Source organism: Galdieria sulphuraria (assembly GCF_000341285.1).
Source record: "Galdieria sulphuraria unplaced genomic scaffold scaf_58, whole genome shotgun sequence".
Lineage (NCBI taxonomy): Eukaryota > Rhodophyta > Bangiophyceae > Galdieriales > Galdieriaceae > Galdieria > Galdieria sulphuraria.
In genome coordinates, this window is record NW_005178417.1 from 70,186 (window position 1) to 90,758 (window position 20,573).

Sequence of the window (20,573 nt, forward strand, 5' to 3'; positions counted from 1 at the left end):
TTTGTTGTTAGAGGAATATTCACTCCATGTCGTGGCGGCACAGAATACGACAGAAAAAGTTACCAAAAGGTTTTGAGTTGATAGAAACGCAACTAGAAAAGTTCGAAGACGAAATGCGTGAAATTATGAATGATACTATGGAGGACAAGATGAGAAACGAACTCACGTGGAAGGTTCATAAACTTCACTGGAAGAAGAACCGTTTTATCTTTAATTTATACTATAAAGAGAAAGCTATATCAAAGGAGCTTTTTGACTTTCTTGTGAAGGAGAAAGTGGTTGACGCCAATTTGATCTCCAAGTGGCGAAAGCCTGGATATGAGAATTTATGTTCGCTTGCGGTCATTTCCAAAACCAACACCAATTTTAGAACCGCTGGAGTTTGTAGAGTACCTTTAAAGGACAGACATGGACAAATAACGCCGAATGTTCTTACAGGTTGCATTTCTTGTGCTTCAGGAGACGGTGGACCCATCTGGTGGGACGATCCTATTCCAGATAATCTTTTAAGGAAGCTTAGAGAGTTAGGTCAGTTACCACCTGAAGAAGGCACAGTTGATGAAGCCGAGGAAAAGCAGAGCGATGAAGAAAAGGCTGAAACAGAAGAGGGGCAGTTGACAGATAAGACTTTTGAAGAAGAAAAAGGCGAAACACGAGAAGAGACAACTCAAGATAGTGAAAGAACGAAGAGAAGAAAGAAGGAGTAAACTACTTTTTCAAGTTTTATTTTTCTTCCTGGTTAGAATCCAACCCTCCATAGTGAAACTAATGACTGCTAAACCCCTAAGTACGTCAAGAATTTCTTTTTTGTCTTCTCCGATATGTTTAAGTATTTGAGTAGTTGGTATAGGCTCTCCACCTTTTGACACTATTATTTTCCACACTTTTTCATAATGAAGGTTAAGTTCTTCTAATGATGCCTTTGTGCGAAGATTTCGTGGAAGTCGTTGAAAGGCGCTTTTTGCTATGGGAGCGAATGGATACTCTTTTTCTATTTTCTTTTCTTGATATTGTTCTTCTTTGACGCTGTTTTTAAGGTATTCTTGTTTCTTTCCTTCATTGTCGACAAAAACAAAGGCATCAGCTTTCATTGTTTCCAGTTCCAAGTTGCTGTTGATGTCAGTATTATCTTCCAACGCATCAGCAGATGCATAAAGTTGAAAATATTTTCTCAAGTTTTGGTTCCACGCCTCCCAGTTTCTGTTTGCAGTCTCCCAGTTGGGAGAACTTTGTTGCTGCTGTACAAGTTGCTTGAATGCACGGTCCAAGATATTATTTGTGTCTCCAATAAGTTTCTTGTGAATATATTCTTGCAACTGATGCTTTTCCTTGATCATGTTCTCGAAGCTTATTAACAAATCTAAGAATTCTCTGTGAAGCTTTTTTATCCTTGCAGAGATAGAGATTGGATTGATAGATATTGATTCTGTACTTTTGTAAATTTTGTCAAATTCCGTTTTAAACCTGGTGGTTATTAAGTCAAGGTCTTGTTCTATTTGTGCAAGTTGTTCGTCAAGTTCAACAACAGCCTTTGACATCGTGTTTGAATTGGTTTCAAGGCGCCAAATGTAGTTTGGGAATGAATTTTCTTGTTTGTTACAAATAAATACCAAATGGTCTCAAGTTCTGTTGTTTCCTACCAAGGAGACTCTTTAGAACTTTTAGGGAAAGTTGAGAATTTTCCACAAAGCCATACAAGTTCATTAGAATCAGTGAGTGCAGTTGTGGAGAACACGGATATTTCTTTCGCTCTAGTCAACTTCAACTCGATAACTGTTAGGAGAGCCATTCTTTCACAAGAATAATCTCACTAGTGCAAACTTATACCTCTTGGTACATGACCTCATCATGGGATTGGAAGCTTTGGTTAAAACGATGTCCTTTATACAATTAGAAACCCTCCCATAAAGGTCAACGGCAACAAAATAGCCAAAAGTAAAAAACCAAGCCATAAAGGCCTTTTCTAGACAATCACGCAAACATAATCATGTAATCCAATTCCGCTTCTCCACTAGAAGAATAAGCTTCCGTGTTGTAGAAAAATATATCCTGTCTATCGTTTCTAATTATAGCAAAGGTATCCGAGTGATCCGCTCCGTCAACTAAAAAACGTTTGTCCCTAACAATAGGATTGGTGACTCTTCTTGGAGGAGAAAAGGAAACCGCATAAAAGTCATTGTACTGAACCCAAGGAAAACAATTGCACTCCTCTTCGGAAACACAACAGTCTACCTTTCCTGATAAGTCTTTCGTGAACAAAGTTGAACTACAACAATATACTTTGAATATTTTTCAATAACAAAGGATGGGTTGCTACTACGAACCTTGTTGACCTTGGGGGTACCATCTTGTTTTGTGGGCGTTGTGGTCTTGGTTTCAAAACAGCTACTTGAGAGTTGAAACTTTTTTCTTTCCCTCCGGTCATATCAAAAGTTAAGTTTGCAGCAAAACGACTATTACTGTCAGAATAACGGAGAGAACTATTACAACTGCTTCTACAACAAATGACTGTCACTCAAAAGTACGACGTTCAGTTCACTCAAGTCAGTACTGTTAGTATACTTCCTCCTCTTTTTTCGAGTTTCTCCAGGAAAACTCACTTGGTTTTCCTGTCTACTGGCTTCCTAAACAGACCATAACTTTCCAAGTCATTCAAAAACCTCGCCGGCCTCGACGAAACTCCCTCAAAAGAAGGTTCTTATTCTAACAGAGAAATGAAATTCACGTCCTCCATCCATTTTGTGTGTCCATTGGACTGGCATAATAGTAGTACAAAAGTCTTTGTCGTTGAGGTTTTCAACATTCCATAATACAAACTGAAGCCTTTTTTTAAAGAAATACGTAAATTTTTCTCTCTTTCTATAAATTCATGACATCTCTATTATTCACGTTGTCTAAGCTACTTACTGATGCAGAAAGTATCGATTTGATTTCCGGGGTTACGCCTGGATGTGATTGTCTGGTCACCAAGGTTCTTAGTTGTTTTCTTTGTTCTACAGTAAGAGTCTCATGATAGAAGCGTACAAAAACAAGAAGTGCATGGTGCCATAACACTGGCATGCTTTGACTTTTTTCTGACTGTTTAGAAAGAAAAAATTGATAGACACTGTCGATAACTTTCGACGGAAGGGCATATTTCTTCTCAAGAAGAATGCGAATGAATATCACCACAGCTGGTGAATACAAAAATGAAGAAAGTTTCAATAGACAAGAGGCTGAATGCAATACAGGTATGGATGACTTGAGGAGAATCGAGCCAAGTATAGTAGCTTCACGTGCTGTACATTCTCCACTTTCACAAAGAGGAAAAATAATACCCTTGAAGAAAGCTTCTGGTTTGAATAAAGCTTTCTTCAATGCCTGATAAAAGTGAAAATTTAGTTTCTTTCGCTTCATTATCTCTTCATGGACACGAGGCAATAAAATCCAAGAACAGAAACGTTGCGCCTCGTTGCTTTTTAAATTGGCAATAAATAATTTCGTCATAACATAAACAGAAGCCGTGCTCCATTCACTTGGTCTTGTGTAACTCAAAAGCTGATACCAACTTGCAACAGAAGGCAACATTTTCACAGCCTTTGGTAACTTTCCAGAGTGATAATGTTTCAATACATCGCCTACTTTGCAATAGAGTTCACGAACGTTGGGAGGAACTGCACTGCTATGGCTCAAACTCTGATTCTCTCCTCTCTTCGAAGCTTCAAATTCTTCCATTCTTTGCAAGATAAGTGAAGCTAACGTCGGTCCTTCTGTGGAGAAACTTTCATCCTTCTTTAAATAATTCTCCGACTCGAACAGTTGCAGACAACGTTCTTCTTCCTCCGTCAAACCATAATCTTCACCACCTACGACGCTCCTGCTCCCTAAGCTCCTCATATCTTCTTCTTCCTCTTCGTCTGATGAGGCGCTATCCAGAGCACTCCCAATAGATGAAATTCCCTCGACGAATGGTTGCTTCTTAGATTTTCTTTCTTCATCAGCTATCTCGTAACGCTGCTGAAACGCAACGAGTTGGGCTTCAGGCTCCAATCCCCCTTCTTCCGATCTTTCTTCTAATCTCCTGCGCTTCTTAGACTGCTTTCGTTTCACTCCTGCAGCAACATTATCTGGCAAAAGCTCTTCAACCAATGACTTGTCATGGATGCCTTTCCTGGTTACTGACGTCGCCTTCATGTGATTCATCCAATGATCGACGGCAAATCCATAAATGAAATTGTTATTTCATGAAGACTTGAAGAAAAAGCTTGGAAAACAAACAGACTTGAGCCATCTAACAATTATCATTTGTTCTGAACAGTTTTCTTATTTATGAACTAAAATTCATATCAATAAACTTAAAAAGTCATTTATACCGAAAATATTTGTGGAGAGAACGTTAACTTTTAACGTCAAGAAACAATCAAATGTTTAAACGGCCTTTAAGTTTCCTTTAAACGCTGAATATTATTGAAAGCACGATCCCTAATAGTAGGATCACTTGAGTTCAACAAAGGCTCAAGCAATTCAAGAGCCCTCTTATCTCCCAACTCTCCCAACGCTCCTATTGCAGTCGATATAACCAGATCATCTTGAGAACAAAGTGCTTCAGCTAAAAATTCAAATGAGCGAGGATGTTTCAACTCTCCAATACCAGCAACGATACTTAATCTCACTATCCAATCGGAAGTTTTCTCATACAAGGCCACAAGCTCATCAAAGACTTCTGGAACTTGCAAGCTAAATAAAACATCTGCTGCAGCACCAATCAGAGTGGCCTCTTTCTCTTCCTGTAATACTTCACGAATCTTGTCAAAGGTTCTTCTTGGATTCTCCATTCCCACGGAGGATAGCTGCGATATTGCCGAATACCTTACATTGAGACTTTCATCCTTTGCTAAACTCAGAAGTATTTCCAAGCGTTCCTGACTCGGCAATTTTCGACAATGAGTCACAGCCTAAAAGAAACGAGTCAAACAATCGACTCGTGAGAAAAGTAGTGCAATCTTAGCAATACCTTTGCTCTGTCATCAGAGTTGTCTGATTGCGCCATTCTTCTGATAGAATCTGCTATCTCTGTTTGTTTGGTTTCTCTTCCACAACTCGTAACGTATAGATTTCTAATTCTGTACCTTGTACTCGAGCTACGAGAGACTGTGTCAGCAATTTTACTATTCTGGATAGGGCATATCAAACATTTCCTTTTACAAGTTGCCCTGAGAATAACAGAACAAGAAGCTGCAAAGGCCATAATCAAACTGCGAGGGTTGGCGAGATCTTTTGCAGCCAACAAAATTTTGATATTTTGACCTTCAATAGATTACTTTGCTGTTCATTAGAATACTAAGACTTTACCTGTCTTGAGGTAAACCTTTTTTCAAGTAACTTGTTTAAGTGGTAAAAGGCCTTGTTTGTATTTGTCAAGTAGCACGGTATTCGAGTTCCAGGGTTTTGGTCAATCTTATAGGAACAAACGCTGTTGTGTTCACAACACTTTTGACTATGAGTGTTTGAAAAGTCTCTCAGTATCTAACTTATTTGAGTGTGTCTCATAAAAATTGAAAACTTCAAGTGCTTGTAGAGGACAGTCTACTTAGGATCTCTAATGAACCGTACTTTTCTAAAAGACGCATAAAAATAGTCAATCATTCCATTTATTTCAGTCTTGTTGCTGCTTCAGCAAATAAATATCAAGACGTAAATATTCAAAAGTCAAAGACAAAGAATACTTCGTGTGCAAATAAGATTCATAGAATGAAATTCAGCTTATTGTGCAGCAACAAGCGTCATTGTGCTGATTTCTCTCCATAGTGAAACTAACCGGAATTGCAGTAGGAGATACAGCTATCGTATTATTGTCGTGTCCTTCTTCAGTGGTCGAAAATTTAGTTTCCGAAAATTGAGTGGTTAAAGTAACCTCGTGTCCATTCACCGAATAGGGTACCTCTAGTTCCGTTCTCGTAACGTTGTCAGCTTCCGATAAATGAGGATCCAAAACAGTTCGTGCAGCTACATTTAATGAAGAAGGATCTTCCTTCTCGGACACTGCAGAAGACTCTTCTGACTGTTCCAAGATAGTCTTGTCCAAACTTTCCTGTTCAGCGACTCTCTTTATCTCCGATGAGACTGGATAAGAGACTATATTTGGTTCCTTGATTGAGCGTTCATCGTTACTTTTATAAAAACGTGTTGGCAAGCTACTTGTACTGTGTTCATCAATAGTAGGACTTCGAGGTCTACCTCTGTGGAGTAACAAACGAGAAATATTTTCGGATTTCAACTGCAGAGATTTCAACTTGCCACGAACATGACTTTTTAAGGTACTATGTAACTGGCTTGGGCTAACTTCATCTCGAGTTTTGTCAGCAAAAGATAATTGTTGAATCATGGAAACAGGACAAGAGTGTTCTTCAAAAATCTTATCTTCCGAAAATTTGTCATTTGAGAAGTTCTGCTCTACATCATTTCCCATAGTCAGATTCGTGTCGCTCTTGTATCGTAATGGAAATTCCTTATCCATGCGGAAAAATTCTCCAAATGCACTATCAGACTTTGCATGTTTCAAGTCTTCAATAGCTGTCTTTTCTTCCACATTTCCTCCCATATCAGAAATACTTCTCTCTTCGCTACAATTTCTAACGGCTTCAGCACATTTCATCTTTCTCTGTAATCCTGTATCACACTTTGTTATGTCTCTTACATGAATACAAGGGTCACAGTTAGCCGAGAAAGAATGAAAGTCTGGAATATCTGCAGTCCCATTCGAATCAATTTCCTTCGTTCTCGTTGGTGTGACTGGGGAAGTATTCAACAAAATATCTGCAGTTGGCAATAAGGCAATGTGTTGGGATACATTTGCTGCAAAGTTTAAACTGCCATTGGTGCTTTCTTCGTCTTGTCTTTCTTCGCTCAGCAGTTTGACAAAGGATACTTCATGTGCTATCTGCCCATCTATCCACAGAAAGTGTCTCCTGCATAAATATATATAGTTGTTAAATAAAAAGCTGTAGAAACAAAAAGTGTTCAAGTGACCACACACTCTGCCTCTTCTCCTCCCAGCAGCGTGTACTGCCATACAAGGTCTATTGGAATCCTTGGGGTCCCTCTCAAGAATTGCAGCCTTCTTCTTCCCTATAGTTTCATAATCTTTAAGAAGTTCACCCGAAAATTGTTGTTCTGGCTCTTCCAAAATCCAAGTCAAGTGTTTCGCGCAAAGGAAAACGGTTTGGCGAAGGATATTACTAAAAAACGAAAACTTTGCATTTTCTGTACAACAACCCCAAGTAGCACTTGAAGCTTGACACTTAAGTAGGCTTTGTTGCTCTAAAATATCGACATAGACCTTTCTTTCTGAAATCATAGAACCTACAACGGCTAACTGGCAAAAAATTGCTATGGAGGGATCAATGCACACTTTTTCCACCCAAAATTGTGAGAACTGAGGGTGCGCATGTCACTTGAGCAGCAATCAATGCATATCTGCTGTTGACTGAAATCATTCCTCAGAGAGTGGATGGATACCAGTAAAAGATATCAAATGTGTCTGTTTTTCCTAAAGTTAACGAAAAAGAAAAGCTGTGCAACTCTGACTTTTTGTTCTCTGGCTCAAGTACAAACCTGCTCTCTCTATACTTATCTATGGACTGTTTTCTACAGCTCATAACTTTTAGAGAAGATTGAAAATTCCAGTGGACATTTGGCATCGATACGACACCTGTTGCGTGAACAATAAAGTTGCCTTAGACAATCCTGAAACAACAAAGACACAGAAGCTTAGTGCACTGACTTTCATATGGTTTCTTTTGGAGCATTAGAATAACGTAGTTTACTTGGAGAGTTTTGTTCAGGAAGCGTTCTTGTTTGTTTCAAACCTCAAGTTTTGTAGCCCCTCTGATAAAAAGACTGATGGTCTATGCTTTTCAAATAGTGTGACCCGTTACTTGTGCACAAAATAGAACGCAGATAGATTGAAAGTAGCTAAGTTTGTATCTTCTATACTTGCCTTCCTCGTTAGTCGAACTACACAATTTTTCCCTGTATGACGCTTGTCTTTTTCATCCCGACAAAAGTACAGCTTATAATTGTGTCCTGTTTACCTCAGAGACAGTTGCACCTCAAGTTGCTCTGTCGTCCAAGTTCTAATAGCAGTTTACATCGGAAACGAACTGTTGCATACTATTTGTTGTTTCAGTGAAATTTTTGCGCTACTACATTTTTTTTTGATAACACTGTGGCAAACCATTCAACGTTTCAATTCTGAGAGTTCTCGTTTTTCTAGTGAATAGCAAGACCCTTGTAAGTGACCAACAAAACTCTCCCTGCCTTGTAAAGAAGCACCCGTTGATAACATAGTTTGCTTCATGGTGTTGAAGAACAGAATTTTATCTCGTTGCAGAGTTTCTATTGAGCAGTTACCTCTATCTTTGTCAAATGGCCAAAGTATTTTCAGCCTTGGCACAAGATTGTTCTAGCTGATTTGGCTGTATGTGAATACTTGAGAAAAGGTACGTTAACATCGTACGTTAGTTGACGAATTCTCTTGCAAAGAGAATCAGCCGAATGTTAAATACTTTGTATTGCTTGTTGTTTTGCTATGAGTTTTCAGGATTCCTCGTTTTTGAAAAGATTTTGTTGCAACAAAGGACAGCTTACGATTGGGAAGGATAGACTCTAGGGTGGATCAGCCACATTCATTAAAGAAAAGTTTGTCAAGATGGAGAAATGTGCTCAATGTTTTATTCGTGGAGGATGGAGAAGAAAGTGTAAAGAAATGTATAAATTTGGACACTGCTTCACTCGTGTAAATGAATATTCGACCAACGAAGCACATTCATCGAGCTTTTGACTTTCCCTGTAAAAATTTGGAAATGAATTCTTTTTAGATATGACACGGAAACTAAATCAATCTAAGTAGAGTGACAGTACTAAATGCAATGAGATAATGAGTCACCTTGGCTATAAAATGTTTTAAAAGAATGCTGATTTAATTTACTTTTTGAGTGGTAAAATCCCTTATCATTTTGATTGTGGACGTGGCCGAGCGGTTAAGGCGACAGACTAGAAATCTGTTTCGGTTTCCGAGCGCAGGTTCGAATCCTGCCGTCCACGTCTTTTGTCCCTTTCGATTTAAGAGGACTTCATTTCACTGTGGTCCCGAAACTATTCTGTCGGGTTTCCAAGAATATGGACAAGTGAAATGGGCCGATAAAGAATACTTTTCAATAAATTTTCACCGTCACTTTGCTTTTTTATTTTATTCGCTACACTAGGTTGAAATGTACTCGAGCAGTCAGTAACTGTATAAGTTCAATCAAAACAAAAACACTCGAAACAATAAGAAGGTTGCGTATCCTTGTATATATTAGTAGTTAGCTAACAGCTATGTAGTGGCTATGTAGTTTGGACGATATTTATTGCATTTTGTTTTTTCGTGAAGATATGTACATGTATTATGTCCAAGATAGAGGGAACTTCCTTCAATGTCGAGTATTTCCGGTTTCATGGTTTAAGAAAAAGTCTTGCGGTGTCTCTTGGAAGACAATGCTATTCCTTCTATGAACATATTATTGATACAACGAGATGAGTGGCAATAAATAACCCAAGGTAGCCCAGTAATTCCTTGTTTGGTCAAAAAGAAGGGCTTGGACGACAAAACAATAGAAGAACAAGCCTTGGTAGATATTACATTTTAAACTCCAAGAAAAGTGAGATAGAAATACTTTACTTATATATATTTGGAAAGACTGAGGCTACAGGAAGGAAAGATATTTCCAGAGCGCTAAGAACAGTTTGAATATTTTGAAAATTATACAAAAAGAATAGGAACCAAATTTGTTTTTTTTGTATGTCTTGTCGATTGCAATTTATTTAATGTGTTGCTTCATCCACATCACCTCAACGTTTGATTTGTTTATATTTTTGCTGCTTTTCTTTTTAATTGTAGCTAAGCATCTATAGTTGAAGAAATTTCAAACTGAAGCAGTTTCTATGAAAGAATGAAGAATAGACCCAGCATTTCGCAACTTCTTTTATTCTTTTAGGTTACAAAGCGAGAAGATAAAGAGTTTTCATTTCAGAAACTATTGAACCTGAAAACATACACTTCTCAAGAAGTATTTTGTAATATGTCATTTCGTCATCATGAGCTGAAATTGAAATGTATTTGCTTCTGCTTGTTGCTCTTTTGTAAAGTTTCTTTGTCAAAGAAGTTTAAGGCACCTTTGAATTTTCTATTCTCAAAACATGGGGAGTTGAAAGGATGCCAATGACATTTCTTTACGAATGAAAGAGGCATATCTCTCCGTCCGAAACAATTAGATATTGTTGGAGAAATGGACTGCCCTGTCGTTTCAAAGTCTGTAGAAATATTTTTTGTTCAAACTCTTTCTTCAGCTTTCAACAAGAGCTTTGAGAAATACTTCAAGAGCTGTTTTAGGAACATCGCAGATTCGAAGCGTATAAAGGGTTTTGCTTATCCAAGCCGAGGTATGTTGGTCAAAATGTGCAACGTTCAACCAAACGAAGGGAAAAAGGACTTGTCGTCACGAGCTCCCGATCAAACTAGAAAGTTAGATTCTTCTCAAAATGCGAATTCTGCTTATGGTTCCTGTGGAGGCAATAACAATTTTGGAAGTCGTCACTTTTCACAAGGCTCCGAGGGAGATCCAAGCAACGATGTCGAATTTCCCCTTCCAGTTGCCAAACTCTTCCAGAAATACAATCTCACATCGTCAGCGTTCCCTGAAGATCTTGTACTATTGCTAAAGAGCGATGCATTATCCCCATTGCAGTTGGAAAAGATTGCTTTGATAGGAACTAACTCTCTGTATTGCTTCCTGTGCAAAGTCATACCTGGGCTGTGGCCTCGACTTATAGGGAACCCTCGTTTTGAGTTTTCATTGTTTGCAGAAGTTTTGATTGGTGTGACGACCAAAACTTTGTCGGAAATCCGAAAGAGAGGAAAAAGTTTCCAAAAAGAGTTTGACTTTTATTTGAGCGACATTTCTTTGGAGATAATTGGCGACATAGCATTGGTTTGGCTTCTATCTCCTGTGTTTACATTTCAAGGCCCTGCTCCACGTAAGTTTTCAATCGTTTGTTTTTGTGTTAATATGAAGCGTCATAGAGATAAAACAATTTGCTCTTCCAAAGCATTTCTTAGAACGCGGCTCATACAGTTGGTTGCAACGATTGTTAGCGTTCTCTTCGAAATCTTTTCAGTTTGCATTGGTAGGGTTTTGTGCATCGGTCATAGGTCATGGAATAACTACTGGACTGGTTGAAATGCGGAGGCGGAAGAATCCTGCAAGTATCTCTGATGTGCATCTAGCACCAGTCTTATCCAATTCTACACAGTGGGGATTGTTTATGGGTATTTCTAGTAACTCGAGGTAGGATTGAAAAATTGTCTTTCGTTCAAATGGATAATGTCTTTTGAAGGTATCAGTTAGTAAATGGAATTGAAGCACAAGTTATAGATCGGCTATTTGAAAGAACTTCTCTTTTGGCTTCTGTTTGCTGTTTTCTTTTAAGATGCATCAATTCTTATGTTGGAGGACTCCACTGGATTCAATGGGCTAGGCACTCAGGTATTCAATAGAGAAACTTGAAAACTTTCGAATTATGGAAGAATATCACTATCACGAACTTCAGCATCTTCTCCATACTGAATAGCTTGGTCAATCTGGCTAAAAACAAACGATATGCTTTCCGGTTCTTGGATATTGAGAGGAATAAATTGCGTCAAAGAGTAATCTTCGATGAGTTGCGAAAGTGCCTATGTAAAAGGCTAGTAATCAATAAAGCCTCTAAAAGTACTTGAGCAAACCTGGTTCAAACGATAAAACTTTTGGGGGACAGTGACATATAAAGCTTCCAAAAGTTGTGTCATATCCGGACAAATAAAATTGTCATCCTCTTCGTCCGGAAAGTTGTCTGAAGTATCACCCTTTACTAAATCCATCTTAGTAAGAATGTTCACATGTGGTATCTCTAGTTGCAACATGGTGGATAATGCTGACAAACAACCTCCCAGATATTTGTTGGGATCGCATAAAACTTGGGAGTCCAGTAAATAAACTCCGCAAAGTTGAAAACCCAGCTGCTTCAAGGCTACGGTAAAGTCTCTCATAAAAGAATAGTGCGTATACAATTCGATCTGGCCAGGACAATCAAATATCACATAATCATCTTCCAAAAGGCCACAGAGAATCTCTTCAAGCCATTCAAAGTTTTCTAATAAATATTCCATGCAATAAACAAGGGCACCGTTCGGACCCAAGGTAAGTTCTTCTTCTACATGCTCAACAGAAATGAGCTCCCTTATATCAGCGTAAGCAGAATAGCTATAGTTTTCGGCCGCCTAAACAAAAAGAACAAAAAATGATAAGGTCTTGTGGTTTGTAAAAGAAAAAACTACTTACAGGATCTAGATTGACAACAATAACATTTCGTGCACTATCGAGAGCGCGCTGCTGAAGAGTAAAACAGTACGTGCTTTTGCCACACCCAGCTGGGCCCATAACTACTTGTCCAAAAAGCATGTTGCGAGTTGACTAAAAACAAAGGGTTTCGCTGCTTTCACCTTTCGAAGCTCAACCACGGCTTCTCTATCCACTCCAATAATTTTTGCTGTAAAGAAATCAATCTCTACAATTCTTTTTTTAAACCTTTTGAGAGAGCTTTGACAGGATTACGAGTTTGTCACCTTGGAGCTCTATGAACTCTTCTCAACATGCGCACAACCGTGACTAAAATAAAGACCGACAACACCCAACTACTTGTATTCCTAGTGATTTTCTTGTATATGGTCCGCTTCTGAAATATTTTAACTGTTTTCAACTGTAACAAAAGTACAACCCATGTGTTACTGTGAAGTGGCCTAGTTTAAGTGATAGTTTGTTTTTTGGGTATTCATATTCTAATCTTCTGACTATATGCCTTGGAGTTTGAGATTCTCTTCAAAGCTTCAAAATATTCTCTTCCGGTTGACAAAGTTTATTGACAAATAGAAGTTTGTTTACTGAGCTGAAAAGTTGGGCTCCTAATCAATCATTGAACATGATAATCAACTGATTCAAAAATTTCTGCTTTACGAGAGCTCGTTTCTCAAAAGAGAAAAACAAAGCCTAGTTGGTCCTCAAGTTACCAATGATTATGTTTCTAAATAGTCTGACCCCAGTTTAGCATACCTCTTTAAAAAATTTTAAGAACAATTTTAACAGAGCCTGAGTATTGAAAATGCAGCTCTCTAAGATCCCCTTTTTATTCTTGTGGATGCCAGGCTTTCCATTTGCAAAGGTATGAAACAAAAAAATCTGCCATGAAAGAAAAACTTAAAAAAACAAACTCTCTCAAAAGTTTACAACAAAGCAAATCAACAAACACACTCTCAGAACAAACAATAAATGCTATCTTTAACGCTCTATTTGCCAAAGAATTCATGCAAGACCTTAACTTGACGATCGTCACTGGTGTATCCCAGATAATCTAAACCATAGGAGGCCTCAATAGTCTTTAGCAAGTTGTAATGATTATATTTTCCATAAGTCACAATATGATATGGGTTTTCTCTGGATATTACAATCAGTGGAACCTTTCCACCTCCATAATAGCCATCAATGAGGAAGGAATGATCCGCAAAAGAAAAATTAGTGGAATAAATGTAGGCTGTATCTGGTCCTCCTTCAGTAAAGACATTTAACTCTTCATTATAATTGGCTTCATCCCAAGTGACAATTATGACCGAGTTCCCTGTCCAACTAGGAGAGTTTACAATTTTGGGAATCCACTCTCGAAGAAATTCATCTCCTTTTTTCCATAAATTATTGATATTGACACAATTCTTAGAAGTATTTTTGGTATTATAGCAATATGCCAGTTTCTTAGGAGTGTTGGGATATTCAGTTACTGCTGGACACACATCGGAGCCTCCATGCATATCGTGACAGATGTCAGGGGAAATAAAAACGTATTCTGGAACATTGCAGGAATACAAATCTTGTTCTAGCTCTTCTAAAGGTGGAATATTTGCAGCTCTTACTGGATCTTGGAAAATTTGAGGATAAAATAAGAACGGCACATGCTCTTGAAGCCAAACAAAGCTACTATTTTGAGGATATGAAGAGCTGCCTTTGTAGCCTGCATAAGGAATAGATTGTGCATAGTTCTTCCAGCCAAGTCCTTTCTCTTCCAATTTGTCTGCAATACAAGTATGGTCAAAGACTTGCTTTGTTGAATCATTATGACTCCACCAGTTGCTTCCAGAAGTAAGAGCAATATAATTAGGCAGGCTAGTATGAGTAATTCCATAATATTCTGCTGCGAAACCAAAATGTTGTATCAGCAAATTGATAAATGGCATATTTTCATTTCCAAGTATCACGTCATTTCCGCTGTTTTCCATCATGAAGATGAACACATGATCGAATGGCCTGACACCTTCCTTACCATGAATATAAGAGAGGTTCTTTTTAGGACATTGAAAGCTACTTGCAGAGAATATTCCCATCTTTTGTAAAACTTCCGTTCCATTCTCAATAGGAGCTTTTGAGGGTGCCGGGGATAGTACAGTGGTTTGCTGTGTTGAATTGAAGCTGCCGAATGCATTTTGGTAAAAATTCACTTGAAAAAGAAGTAAGACAGCCAATATTGATGTAAATGATTTCATAGCAAATATCTACAACTCATTAGTAATTTACACATTACATTTCCCTGCTTTAAGGGCTGAGCAAGCTATGAATTTGGTCTACTGAATATTCAGAGATGCGATTCTGATAAAAGTTGTCTGACATTGATTCAAAGGTACCCTTGGAAAATTGACATTGAGTGTCTTTCCAAAGAGCCAGTCCTCTTAACGGCTGTATCATATATTCTCTTTAGCAAACATCCGTCAATACTTGCATAATATTCTAGGCATTTTGCCTCAGAGAGGGCTACCGCAAGAAAGACCGTATATTTTTAAGAATCCTTTACCCTTCCTCAAGCTTATTTCAACAAAAAGACAAAAATGATGAAAGTCTGTTCCATTAGTCATTGTAGAGATGCTGCTCATCAATGAGACAACGTGGTTATTGGACATACAAGGTTCGTTTTATTCTAATACAAATTCTAACAACACATCGACTTTTTTTTAACAAGTTAAAAAGTTTGATAGTGAATTCTAACCAAAGCTCAGTTTGCTGCCTTGAACACAAACTTGTTGCTGCAGCTGTGGTTATCAATTCATTTCAGGCTCTTTTCAAGAGTTCATGTAATACAAGGTTAAGAACCCACTTCCTTCACAAAATGTAGAACTTTCAATATTTCGCGGCTAACAACTTAGCATTCAATAAAGAATAAGACATTCCTAAATATTCTTGAAACGAGATGAAACTATTTCTTGTAGTGTTGAAATGCCAATATTTCTCGAATGCGGATTATCCACAGACTTGAAAGCGTTACTTACATTCAATAAAATATCTTTGGCAATAAAGTTTTCCACGTCGGCTTCAGAAAGAATAACCAATTCACAGTTGTGAGGAATCAAGAAATCTCCAACACCATCGCCAGATGAATAACAACGACAAGAATGATTCACGTCCTCAGATACATTTGTAGCCAACTTGGTACTCATAATAATCAACATACAATGCCATGTAGGATGACTAGTCAATACTTGATCATGCACTGGTTTCAAAAACTTGTGAGCTTCTTCCAAAATTTCATTCCATAGAATACCATTACGACTCCATCGGCCTTTACAAGCAATACTCACAATCATCAAGTTCTTCTCATTCGTTCTTCCATGCAACTTGAATAATATATCTGGAATATGGGATGTTGAATGAAATGGAATATATATCTTTTCAAATTCTAACATTTCTTCCACTATCCTTTCCCATTCATCATTGCTTCCAAATGTCATTCTCTCTGTTCCTGATACAGTTCTGGTATAATGTATAGATTTCATATAATAAGCAGCAGATTCGGAAGAAAATTGCAAACTCATTTCATTCCAAACACGAGACAATTGACCAAGAGTAGAAAACATTGAGCTGTTTGTAGGATGCCGACAAAAATGTAAATAAAACAGTGTAGCAATAAGACCTTCCAAAATTCGACATTTCGACTCATAAAAGAATTCAACAGATTGAGACTTGAGAGTTTGTAAAAGTAACCATTCTAAACGATCATCCTTTAAGCCTTGGTCAATATATTCAATCAGTAACTTGGGAATCAACACTTCGTAGCGTTCGTTGCGGTCTGGTTCTATAACCAAACGACGATAGAGACACATATCTGTAACTAGATCAAACAAAAACACATCAGAATTTGAGCTTATTTGCACAGTTTCATCAAAATCAAATCGAATACGATACAAAGATAATAACGTAAGCATTCTTAACAAGCGCTTACGCTGCTCACTGAGACTTATCAGACGAGGTAAGAATGGCGCAACACAATAATTTGTTACTGAAAGATCATTCATTATGATCAAGAAGGTTTCCTTAGATAATAAGAAATTGTTGTTGGATGATTTATACAGCAAAAGGTAACTGATTGCTCGAACAAGTAAACCAGGAACACCACCAGTCAATTCCAACAACAATTCTGCAAGTTCACTAGTTGAGAAGTCTTCGTGACAAAGAATTTCTGAAAACTTTGGGCTCCCAGTGAATAAAAAGGAAGAACTTTTCTCCAAATGTTCCACGATACTATGGTTCTCAAGCGGCGCAAGAGGAATAAACACTAACTGAACCCTTGAGACTGAAGCTACGTAATTGTATATATTTGAATGCCCTCACTATTCCCAACAACAATAAAAAACAAGTCGGGTTCTTCGCACAACTCACGAACAATACCGAGAAAGCCGTTGGACAATCCAAACACACCACTGTCAATCTGATCCAGCTCGAAAGAAAATTGCCAAAGCATCAAACACACCAAGTTCATCAAAAGCTACCAAAAGAAATTGATCGGAAGGAATGCCAAAAGTCTTCCGTAGCTCCGGAATTAGAAAGCTTGGATAGGGAGGAATGTGTCTGTAGGCTTCGTCAGGCTTCATAAACGGTAGACCCATCTGATTACAAGCTGATCGGTACAATAAATAGTAGACTGCCCACTTTAGGTTGCGTTTTTCTTCGATGGGTCGAGTTGGCTTCATCTCCCTTAAATCCACATAAAGCAACGAAGCCCTTTTTAATTTCTCCAAGAAACCTCTTCGGTTGGCCTTCTCAGACTCACAAACGTAATCGAGACCTATCAGTGCACTTTCACCCATATTATTCACCAGTTCCAAGTAACTTTGTACGAATTTTGTCTTCCCACTTCCGAAGAGGTGAGGACCAAAGGGTATGACTGGTTTGAAAGGGCGACCAAGTTTACGGAGAGTGTATAGCTGAAATAACTGCAGTGTTACTACGCCAACATCATTTTCTCGGTGTACTACAACCACGTCATATAAGGTTTCTGGTTCAAATTCACTAGACATATCGTACGCTGTGAAGTAAACTATGCGACAGTAAAATACAACAATGATCAATCAATCTTCTTTAATAGTTTCCAATGCTCAAACTCTTGATTGAGACGAAAGTCTTTTGAAGCTTTGAACAAGTCTTGATAAGAACATGATTTGCCTTTTAGATAAAAAAGTATCTTTCTCATTTTTTTTGTAATAAAGAGTAGATATTGGTTTGTGTGCAATTGTGTATAAAAACAACTTCTCTGAGCTATTAGAAAATAGACCAGCTGAGGAACTTTCAACTTAAGGCGAACCATAAATAAAGTATTTGACGAATACAAGACCTTGTATAAAACCCATTTATCAACACTTTGGGACACTCTCCTGAGAAGTAACAAGAAGCAAACAAGACCTGTCAAACTGTGACAGTGACTTTTGCAACAATAGGCTTATTTTGATTTTAGTGGTTAGTACCATATTAAGACAATAATCCTCAGAGTGAAAGCAAATAAGCTGTAACCAAATTTCAAACATACAAAAAAAAGTTTACTTGCTCTTCAAAACAAAGGGAAAGACTGAGTTAGAATCTATTGCCAACTTAAGAAACTGTTACGGATTCTACCAAGTAAATCTAATCCAAAATCCCAAAAAGTAGGATTACGAGAAACATGAAATGCTCTTTCAAGTCCACTCAATATTTCTTCGTCAATCAGCATTTGGACATCTCTTTCACAAAGAATAACAAGTTCACAATTATCAGGTACTTTGAAAGAATCATTTCCAATAAACATTCCACTGGAGTAACAACGACTCTGACTACCCAACTCATTAGAAACATTCAATGATAACTTTGTACTAACGATAATAAGCATACAATGATGATAATCCATTGCACTGGATAAGACTTGATCATAAACAGGATCTAAAAATTTCTTGGCTTCATCTATAATATCTGACCAGCCAATTCCTTCCGACCTCCAACGTCCTTTACATGCAACTCCAACAGTAAGAACTTTGGGTTCCACAGGAGATTGTAATTTGAATATAATATCAGGACTATAAGAAGTAGCGTCCAAAAGAATGTAAATAGTCTCTAAATAAAGTGTCTCTCGAATAATGTTATTCCATTCAGCATTGGCAAAAGTTCTTCGACTCTTGTTCGATTCACTTCTTGTTTCTCTAGAACTAACAACAGACTTCATATAGTGAATAGGTGATATTGTACTGATTGGAAGTTTCATTTGTTTCCATATCGGAGACAACTGACACAACAAATCCCTCAACTCATTTCGATTCTTTGAAGACAACATCAAAACTAGTCGTAAAGCAACAATTCCTTCAAATACACGACACTTTGAATAGAAGAAACAATCTACTGGTTCGACATCAAGTGATCCAAGAAGTATCTTTTCCAAAGAAGAGATAGAAGGGTCGTTCTTGAAGATTACAACAAATACTTTCGGAATCAGGACTTGAAAAGTATTCTCGTCAATAGGATATCGATATAATCCCATCTCAGTGACGGCATCATATAAAAAGGACTCCGAGGTCAATCTATCATCTACTTTAGACGGTATACGATAAAGAGCCATCATCAAAAGTAAATCAAAAACACTTCTTCTATCTTCGTCCAAAATCAATATTCGTTCCACAAATGGTTCAGCACAAATTCTTCGGAAATCATAGTCATTCATACAAGTCAAACATTCTTCTTTCGATATAAAAGGCTGATTTCTTGCTACTATATAATTCAAAAGCATATTTACTGCACGAGTCAACAAACCAGGAACTCCACCTGTACATTCCAATAATGAGTCTGCCAATTCATTTACTGAAAATGAAGAACTACATAAGACATTACAAACCGGAACTTGAGTAGGTGTCTTTAGAAGACTCTTTTCAAGGAACTCAACGATACTGGAAGCGTCCAAAGGTGATAAAGAAATAAAATGTAGTATGACTTTTGATACAGAAGAGACATAATTCTTAATACTTAAACCCTTGCTCTTCCCAACAACAATAAAAAACAAGTCGGGTTCTTTGCACAATTGACTAATGATACCGAAAAAGTCATTGTAAGGTCGAACCACACCTTTGTCATTCTTCTCCAGTTCAAACAAAGTTCCCTTTGTATCAAACACACCAACTTCGTCAATTGCCAACAAAAGAAATTGATCGGAAGGAATGCCCAAAATCGAACGAAGCTCTCCAACTAAAAAACAGGGACAGGGAGGAATGTGTCTATAGACTTCATCAGCCTTCATAAACGGTAGACCCATCTGATTACAAGCTGATCCGAACAATAAATAGTAGACTGCCCACTCCAGGTTGCGAAAAAACTCTATCGGGACTGTGGGCTCCAACCCCCTCAAATCCACATAAAGCAATGAAGCCCTCTTCAAATTCTCCAAAAAGGCTCTCCTCAAAGGGTCCGAAGCAAACGTCGACAGAAAAGTTTCACCAAACCTTTGCACCAACTCCAAATAGGTTCGGGCAAAGGTCGTTTTGCCCGAGCCAAAGAGATGGGGGGCAAATGGTATGGTCAAGCGATAGTTGCAACTACTCGTTACACCCCTGAGTTGTTCTCTGTTGCTATGAAGATCATACAGTTCTTCTGTCACTCGAAAAACATCTCTTTCACGATCTACCACAACAGACTTAAACTTGTCCACAGCTTCCCACTTTTCATCCAAACTCGCCATCGCCAAAGAGAAATTAAACAACCTTCTGTTTATTTCGGAGTACAAATATAAATAAACGAACGATTGACTGTTTGTCGGTCACAACAACAACAAGGAAAACAGTAAAGGATACCAATCCAACTTCTTCTCTTTATCAACTGATGACTATGTCATACCCTTTATGGCTTGGACTGAGATGACTACAACTATGGCAAGAACGATCAATATGGCTTTTTCAACTATCGATATTCTTATTCTCGTATGCTAATATAATGGCAACTCTCATAGGGTACAAGAAGGATTAGAAGGAAGCCAATGTTTATTTCACAAGTTTTTTATGCTCTTTGAGAGTATAAAGCTATTGAACATGGCCCATTCTCACATAGATAAGAAAGTTTCTTTCAGAATTTTCGAGAGTAGTCATGAGAGTTCCGAGTGATATAGATTGTTCATGAAGAATTTGTTCCATAGACGTC

General features: G+C 37.8%; 11 protein-coding genes and 1 non-coding gene across 13 annotated transcripts; 3 read left to right on the top strand and 9 right to left on the bottom strand.

Annotated features, from left to right (window-relative positions):
* The first annotated feature begins 5 nt into the window (after positions 1-5).
* Positions 6-736, top strand: Gasu_56080 (G10 family protein). Its single transcript, XM_005703282.1, has one exon. It carries the CDS (start codon positions 27-29, stop codon positions 705-707), a length of 681 nt encoding a protein of 226 aa, XP_005703339.1. The 5' UTR covers positions 6-26; the 3' UTR covers positions 708-736.
* Positions 737-740: 4 nt separating this feature from the next.
* On the bottom strand, positions 741-1,655 carry Gasu_56090 (uncharacterized protein). The gene is made up of 2 exons (XM_005703283.1): positions 860-1,655; positions 741-783 (listed from the first exon to the last, which is right to left on the bottom strand). Exons 1-2 carry the CDS (start codon positions 1,536-1,538, stop codon positions 776-778), a joined length of 687 nt encoding a protein of 228 aa, XP_005703340.1. The 5' UTR covers positions 1,539-1,655; the 3' UTR covers positions 741-775.
* A 145-nt stretch (positions 1,656-1,800) lies between these two features.
* On the bottom strand, positions 1,801-2,725 carry Gasu_56100 (uncharacterized protein). Its single transcript, XM_005703284.1, has 2 exons — positions 2,325-2,725; positions 1,801-2,266 (listed from the first exon to the last, which is right to left on the bottom strand). Exons 1-2 carry the CDS (start codon positions 2,423-2,425, stop codon positions 1,972-1,974), a joined length of 396 nt encoding a protein of 131 aa, XP_005703341.1. The 5' UTR covers positions 2,426-2,725; the 3' UTR covers positions 1,801-1,971.
* Positions 2,726-2,790: 65 nt separating this feature from the next.
* On the bottom strand, positions 2,791-4,285 carry Gasu_56110 (uncharacterized protein). Its single transcript, XM_005703285.1, has one exon. It carries the CDS (start codon positions 4,171-4,173, stop codon positions 2,860-2,862), a length of 1,314 nt encoding a protein of 437 aa, XP_005703342.1. The 5' UTR covers positions 4,174-4,285; the 3' UTR covers positions 2,791-2,859.
* A 5-nt stretch (positions 4,286-4,290) lies between these two features.
* Gasu_56120 (PBS lyase HEAT domain protein repeat-containing protein) lies at positions 4,291-5,255 on the bottom strand. Its single transcript, XM_005703286.1, has 2 exons — positions 4,994-5,255; positions 4,291-4,934 (listed from the first exon to the last, which is right to left on the bottom strand). The coding sequence occupies exons 1-2, from the start codon at positions 5,225-5,227 to the stop codon at positions 4,419-4,421; spliced, it is 750 nt and encodes a 249-aa protein (XP_005703343.1). The 5' UTR covers positions 5,228-5,255; the 3' UTR covers positions 4,291-4,418.
* A 345-nt stretch (positions 5,256-5,600) lies between these two features.
* Gasu_56130 (uncharacterized protein) lies at positions 5,601-7,425 on the bottom strand. Its single transcript, XM_005703287.1, has one exon. It carries the CDS (start codon positions 7,334-7,336, stop codon positions 5,738-5,740), a length of 1,599 nt encoding a protein of 532 aa, XP_005703344.1. The 5' UTR covers positions 7,337-7,425; the 3' UTR covers positions 5,601-5,737.
* Positions 7,426-9,002: 1,577 nt separating this feature from the next.
* Gasu_nc0085 lies at positions 9,003-9,084 on the top strand. The gene has a single exon. It is a non-coding gene; the product is annotated as a tRNA-Ser (tRNA).
* A 1,201-nt stretch (positions 9,085-10,285) lies between these two features.
* Positions 10,286-11,596, top strand: Gasu_56140 (uncharacterized protein). The gene is made up of 3 exons (XM_005703288.1): positions 10,286-11,055; positions 11,102-11,366; positions 11,416-11,596. The coding sequence occupies exons 1-3, from the start codon at positions 10,308-10,310 to the stop codon at positions 11,573-11,575; spliced, it is 1,173 nt and encodes a 390-aa protein (XP_005703345.1). The 5' UTR covers positions 10,286-10,307; the 3' UTR covers positions 11,576-11,596.
* Positions 11,597-11,610: 14 nt separating this feature from the next.
* Positions 11,611-12,725, bottom strand: Gasu_56150 (nucleotide binding protein). Of its 2 annotated transcripts, none has more exons than XM_005703289.1 (2): positions 12,399-12,725; positions 11,611-12,337 (listed from the first exon to the last, which is right to left on the bottom strand). In XM_005703289.1, exons 1-2 carry the CDS (start codon positions 12,516-12,518, stop codon positions 11,765-11,767), a joined length of 693 nt encoding a protein of 230 aa, XP_005703346.1. In that variant the 5' UTR covers positions 12,519-12,725; the 3' UTR covers positions 11,611-11,764. The 2 variants fall into 2 exon arrangements, with proteins under 2 accessions (XP_005703346.1, XP_005703347.1); XM_005703290.1 differs by having other exon boundaries at positions 11,741-12,337.
* Positions 12,726-12,956: 231 nt separating this feature from the next.
* On the bottom strand, positions 12,957-14,405 carry Gasu_56160 (acid phosphatase). The gene has a single exon (XM_005703291.1). The coding sequence runs from the start codon at positions 14,381-14,383 to the stop codon at positions 13,400-13,402; it is 984 nt and encodes a 327-aa protein (XP_005703348.1). The 5' UTR covers positions 14,384-14,405; the 3' UTR covers positions 12,957-13,399.
* Positions 14,406-15,220: 815 nt separating this feature from the next.
* Gasu_56170 (archaeal ATPase) lies at positions 15,221-17,545 on the bottom strand. The gene is made up of 3 exons (XM_005703292.1): positions 16,919-17,545; positions 16,809-16,857; positions 15,221-16,755 (listed from the first exon to the last, which is right to left on the bottom strand). The coding sequence occupies exons 1-3, from the start codon at positions 17,444-17,446 to the stop codon at positions 15,323-15,325; spliced, it is 2,010 nt and encodes a 669-aa protein (XP_005703349.1). The 5' UTR covers positions 17,447-17,545; the 3' UTR covers positions 15,221-15,322.
* A 401-nt stretch (positions 17,546-17,946) lies between these two features.
* Gasu_56180 (archaeal ATPase) lies at positions 17,947-20,255 on the bottom strand. Its single transcript, XM_005703293.1, has one exon. It carries the CDS (start codon positions 20,116-20,118, stop codon positions 18,004-18,006), a length of 2,115 nt encoding a protein of 704 aa, XP_005703350.1. The 5' UTR covers positions 20,119-20,255; the 3' UTR covers positions 17,947-18,003.
* Positions 20,256-20,573: the final 318 nt, after the last annotated feature.

What these genes read in the sequence shown, in the direction of transcription:
- Gasu_56080 (XM_005703282.1), top strand. Translation starts at nt 27, where the DNA reads ATGTCGTGGCGGCACAGAATACGACAGAAAAAGTTACCAAAAGGTTTT.
- Gasu_56120 (XM_005703286.1), bottom strand. Translation starts at nt 5,227, where the DNA reads ATGGCCTTTGCAGCTTCTTGTTCTGTTATTCTCAGGGCAACTTGTAAA. An exon ending in ACTCTGATGACAGAGCAAAG is followed by an intron (nt 4,935 to 4,993) that starts GTATTGCTAAGA and finishes CGTTTCTTTTAG; the next exon opens with GCTGTGACTCATTGTCGAAA.
- Gasu_56170 (XM_005703292.1), bottom strand. Translation starts at nt 17,446, where the DNA reads ATGTCTAGTGAATTTGAACCAGAAACCTTATATGACGTGGTTGTAGTA. An exon ending in CTTCCGATCAATTTCTTTTG is followed by an intron (nt 16,858 to 16,918) that starts GTAGCTTTTGAT and finishes GAGCTGGATCAG; the next exon opens with ATTGACAGTGGTGTGTTTGG. An exon ending in CGGCTTTCTCGGTATTGTTC is followed by an intron (nt 16,756 to 16,808) that starts GTGAGTTGTGCG and finishes GGGAATAGTGAG; the next exon opens with GGCATTCAAATATATACAAT.
- Gasu_56090 (XM_005703283.1), bottom strand. Translation starts at nt 1,538, where the DNA reads ATGTCAAAGGCTGTTGTTGAACTTGACGAACAACTTGCACAAATAGAA.
- Gasu_56160 (XM_005703291.1), bottom strand. Translation starts at nt 14,383, where the DNA reads ATGATGGAAAACAGCGGAAATGACGTGATACTTGGAAATGAAAATATG.
- Gasu_56130 (XM_005703287.1), bottom strand. Translation starts at nt 7,336, where the DNA reads ATGATTTCAGAAAGAAAGGTCTATGTCGATATTTTAGAGCAACAAAGC.
- Gasu_56150 (XM_005703289.1), bottom strand. Translation starts at nt 12,518, where the DNA reads ATGCTTTTTGGACAAGTAGTTATGGGCCCAGCTGGGTGTGGCAAAAGC. An exon ending in TTGTTGTCAATCTAGATCCT is followed by an intron (nt 12,338 to 12,398) that starts GTAAGTAGTTTT and finishes CTTTTTGTTTAG; the next exon opens with GCGGCCGAAAACTATAGCTA.
- Gasu_56180 (XM_005703293.1), bottom strand. Translation starts at nt 20,118, where the DNA reads ATGGCGAGTTTGGATGAAAAGTGGGAAGCTGTGGACAAGTTTAAGTCT.
- Gasu_56100 (XM_005703284.1), bottom strand. Translation starts at nt 2,425, where the DNA reads ATGACCGGAGGGAAAGAAAAAAGTTTCAACTCTCAAGTAGCTGTTTTG. An exon ending in GTACCCCCAAGGTCAACAAG is followed by an intron (nt 2,267 to 2,324) that starts GTTCGTAGTAGC and finishes ATATTGTTGTAG; the next exon opens with TTCAACTTTGTTCACGAAAG.
- Gasu_56110 (XM_005703285.1), bottom strand. Translation starts at nt 4,173, where the DNA reads ATGAAGGCGACGTCAGTAACCAGGAAAGGCATCCATGACAAGTCATTG.
- Gasu_56140 (XM_005703288.1), top strand. Translation starts at nt 10,308, where the DNA reads ATGGACTGCCCTGTCGTTTCAAAGTCTGTAGAAATATTTTTTGTTCAA. An exon ending in ATTTCAAGGCCCTGCTCCAC is followed by an intron (nt 11,056 to 11,101) that starts GTAAGTTTTCAA and finishes GAAGCGTCATAG; the next exon opens with AGATAAAACAATTTGCTCTT. An exon ending in GGTATTTCTAGTAACTCGAG is followed by an intron (nt 11,367 to 11,415) that starts GTAGGATTGAAA and finishes TGTCTTTTGAAG; the next exon opens with GTATCAGTTAGTAAATGGAA.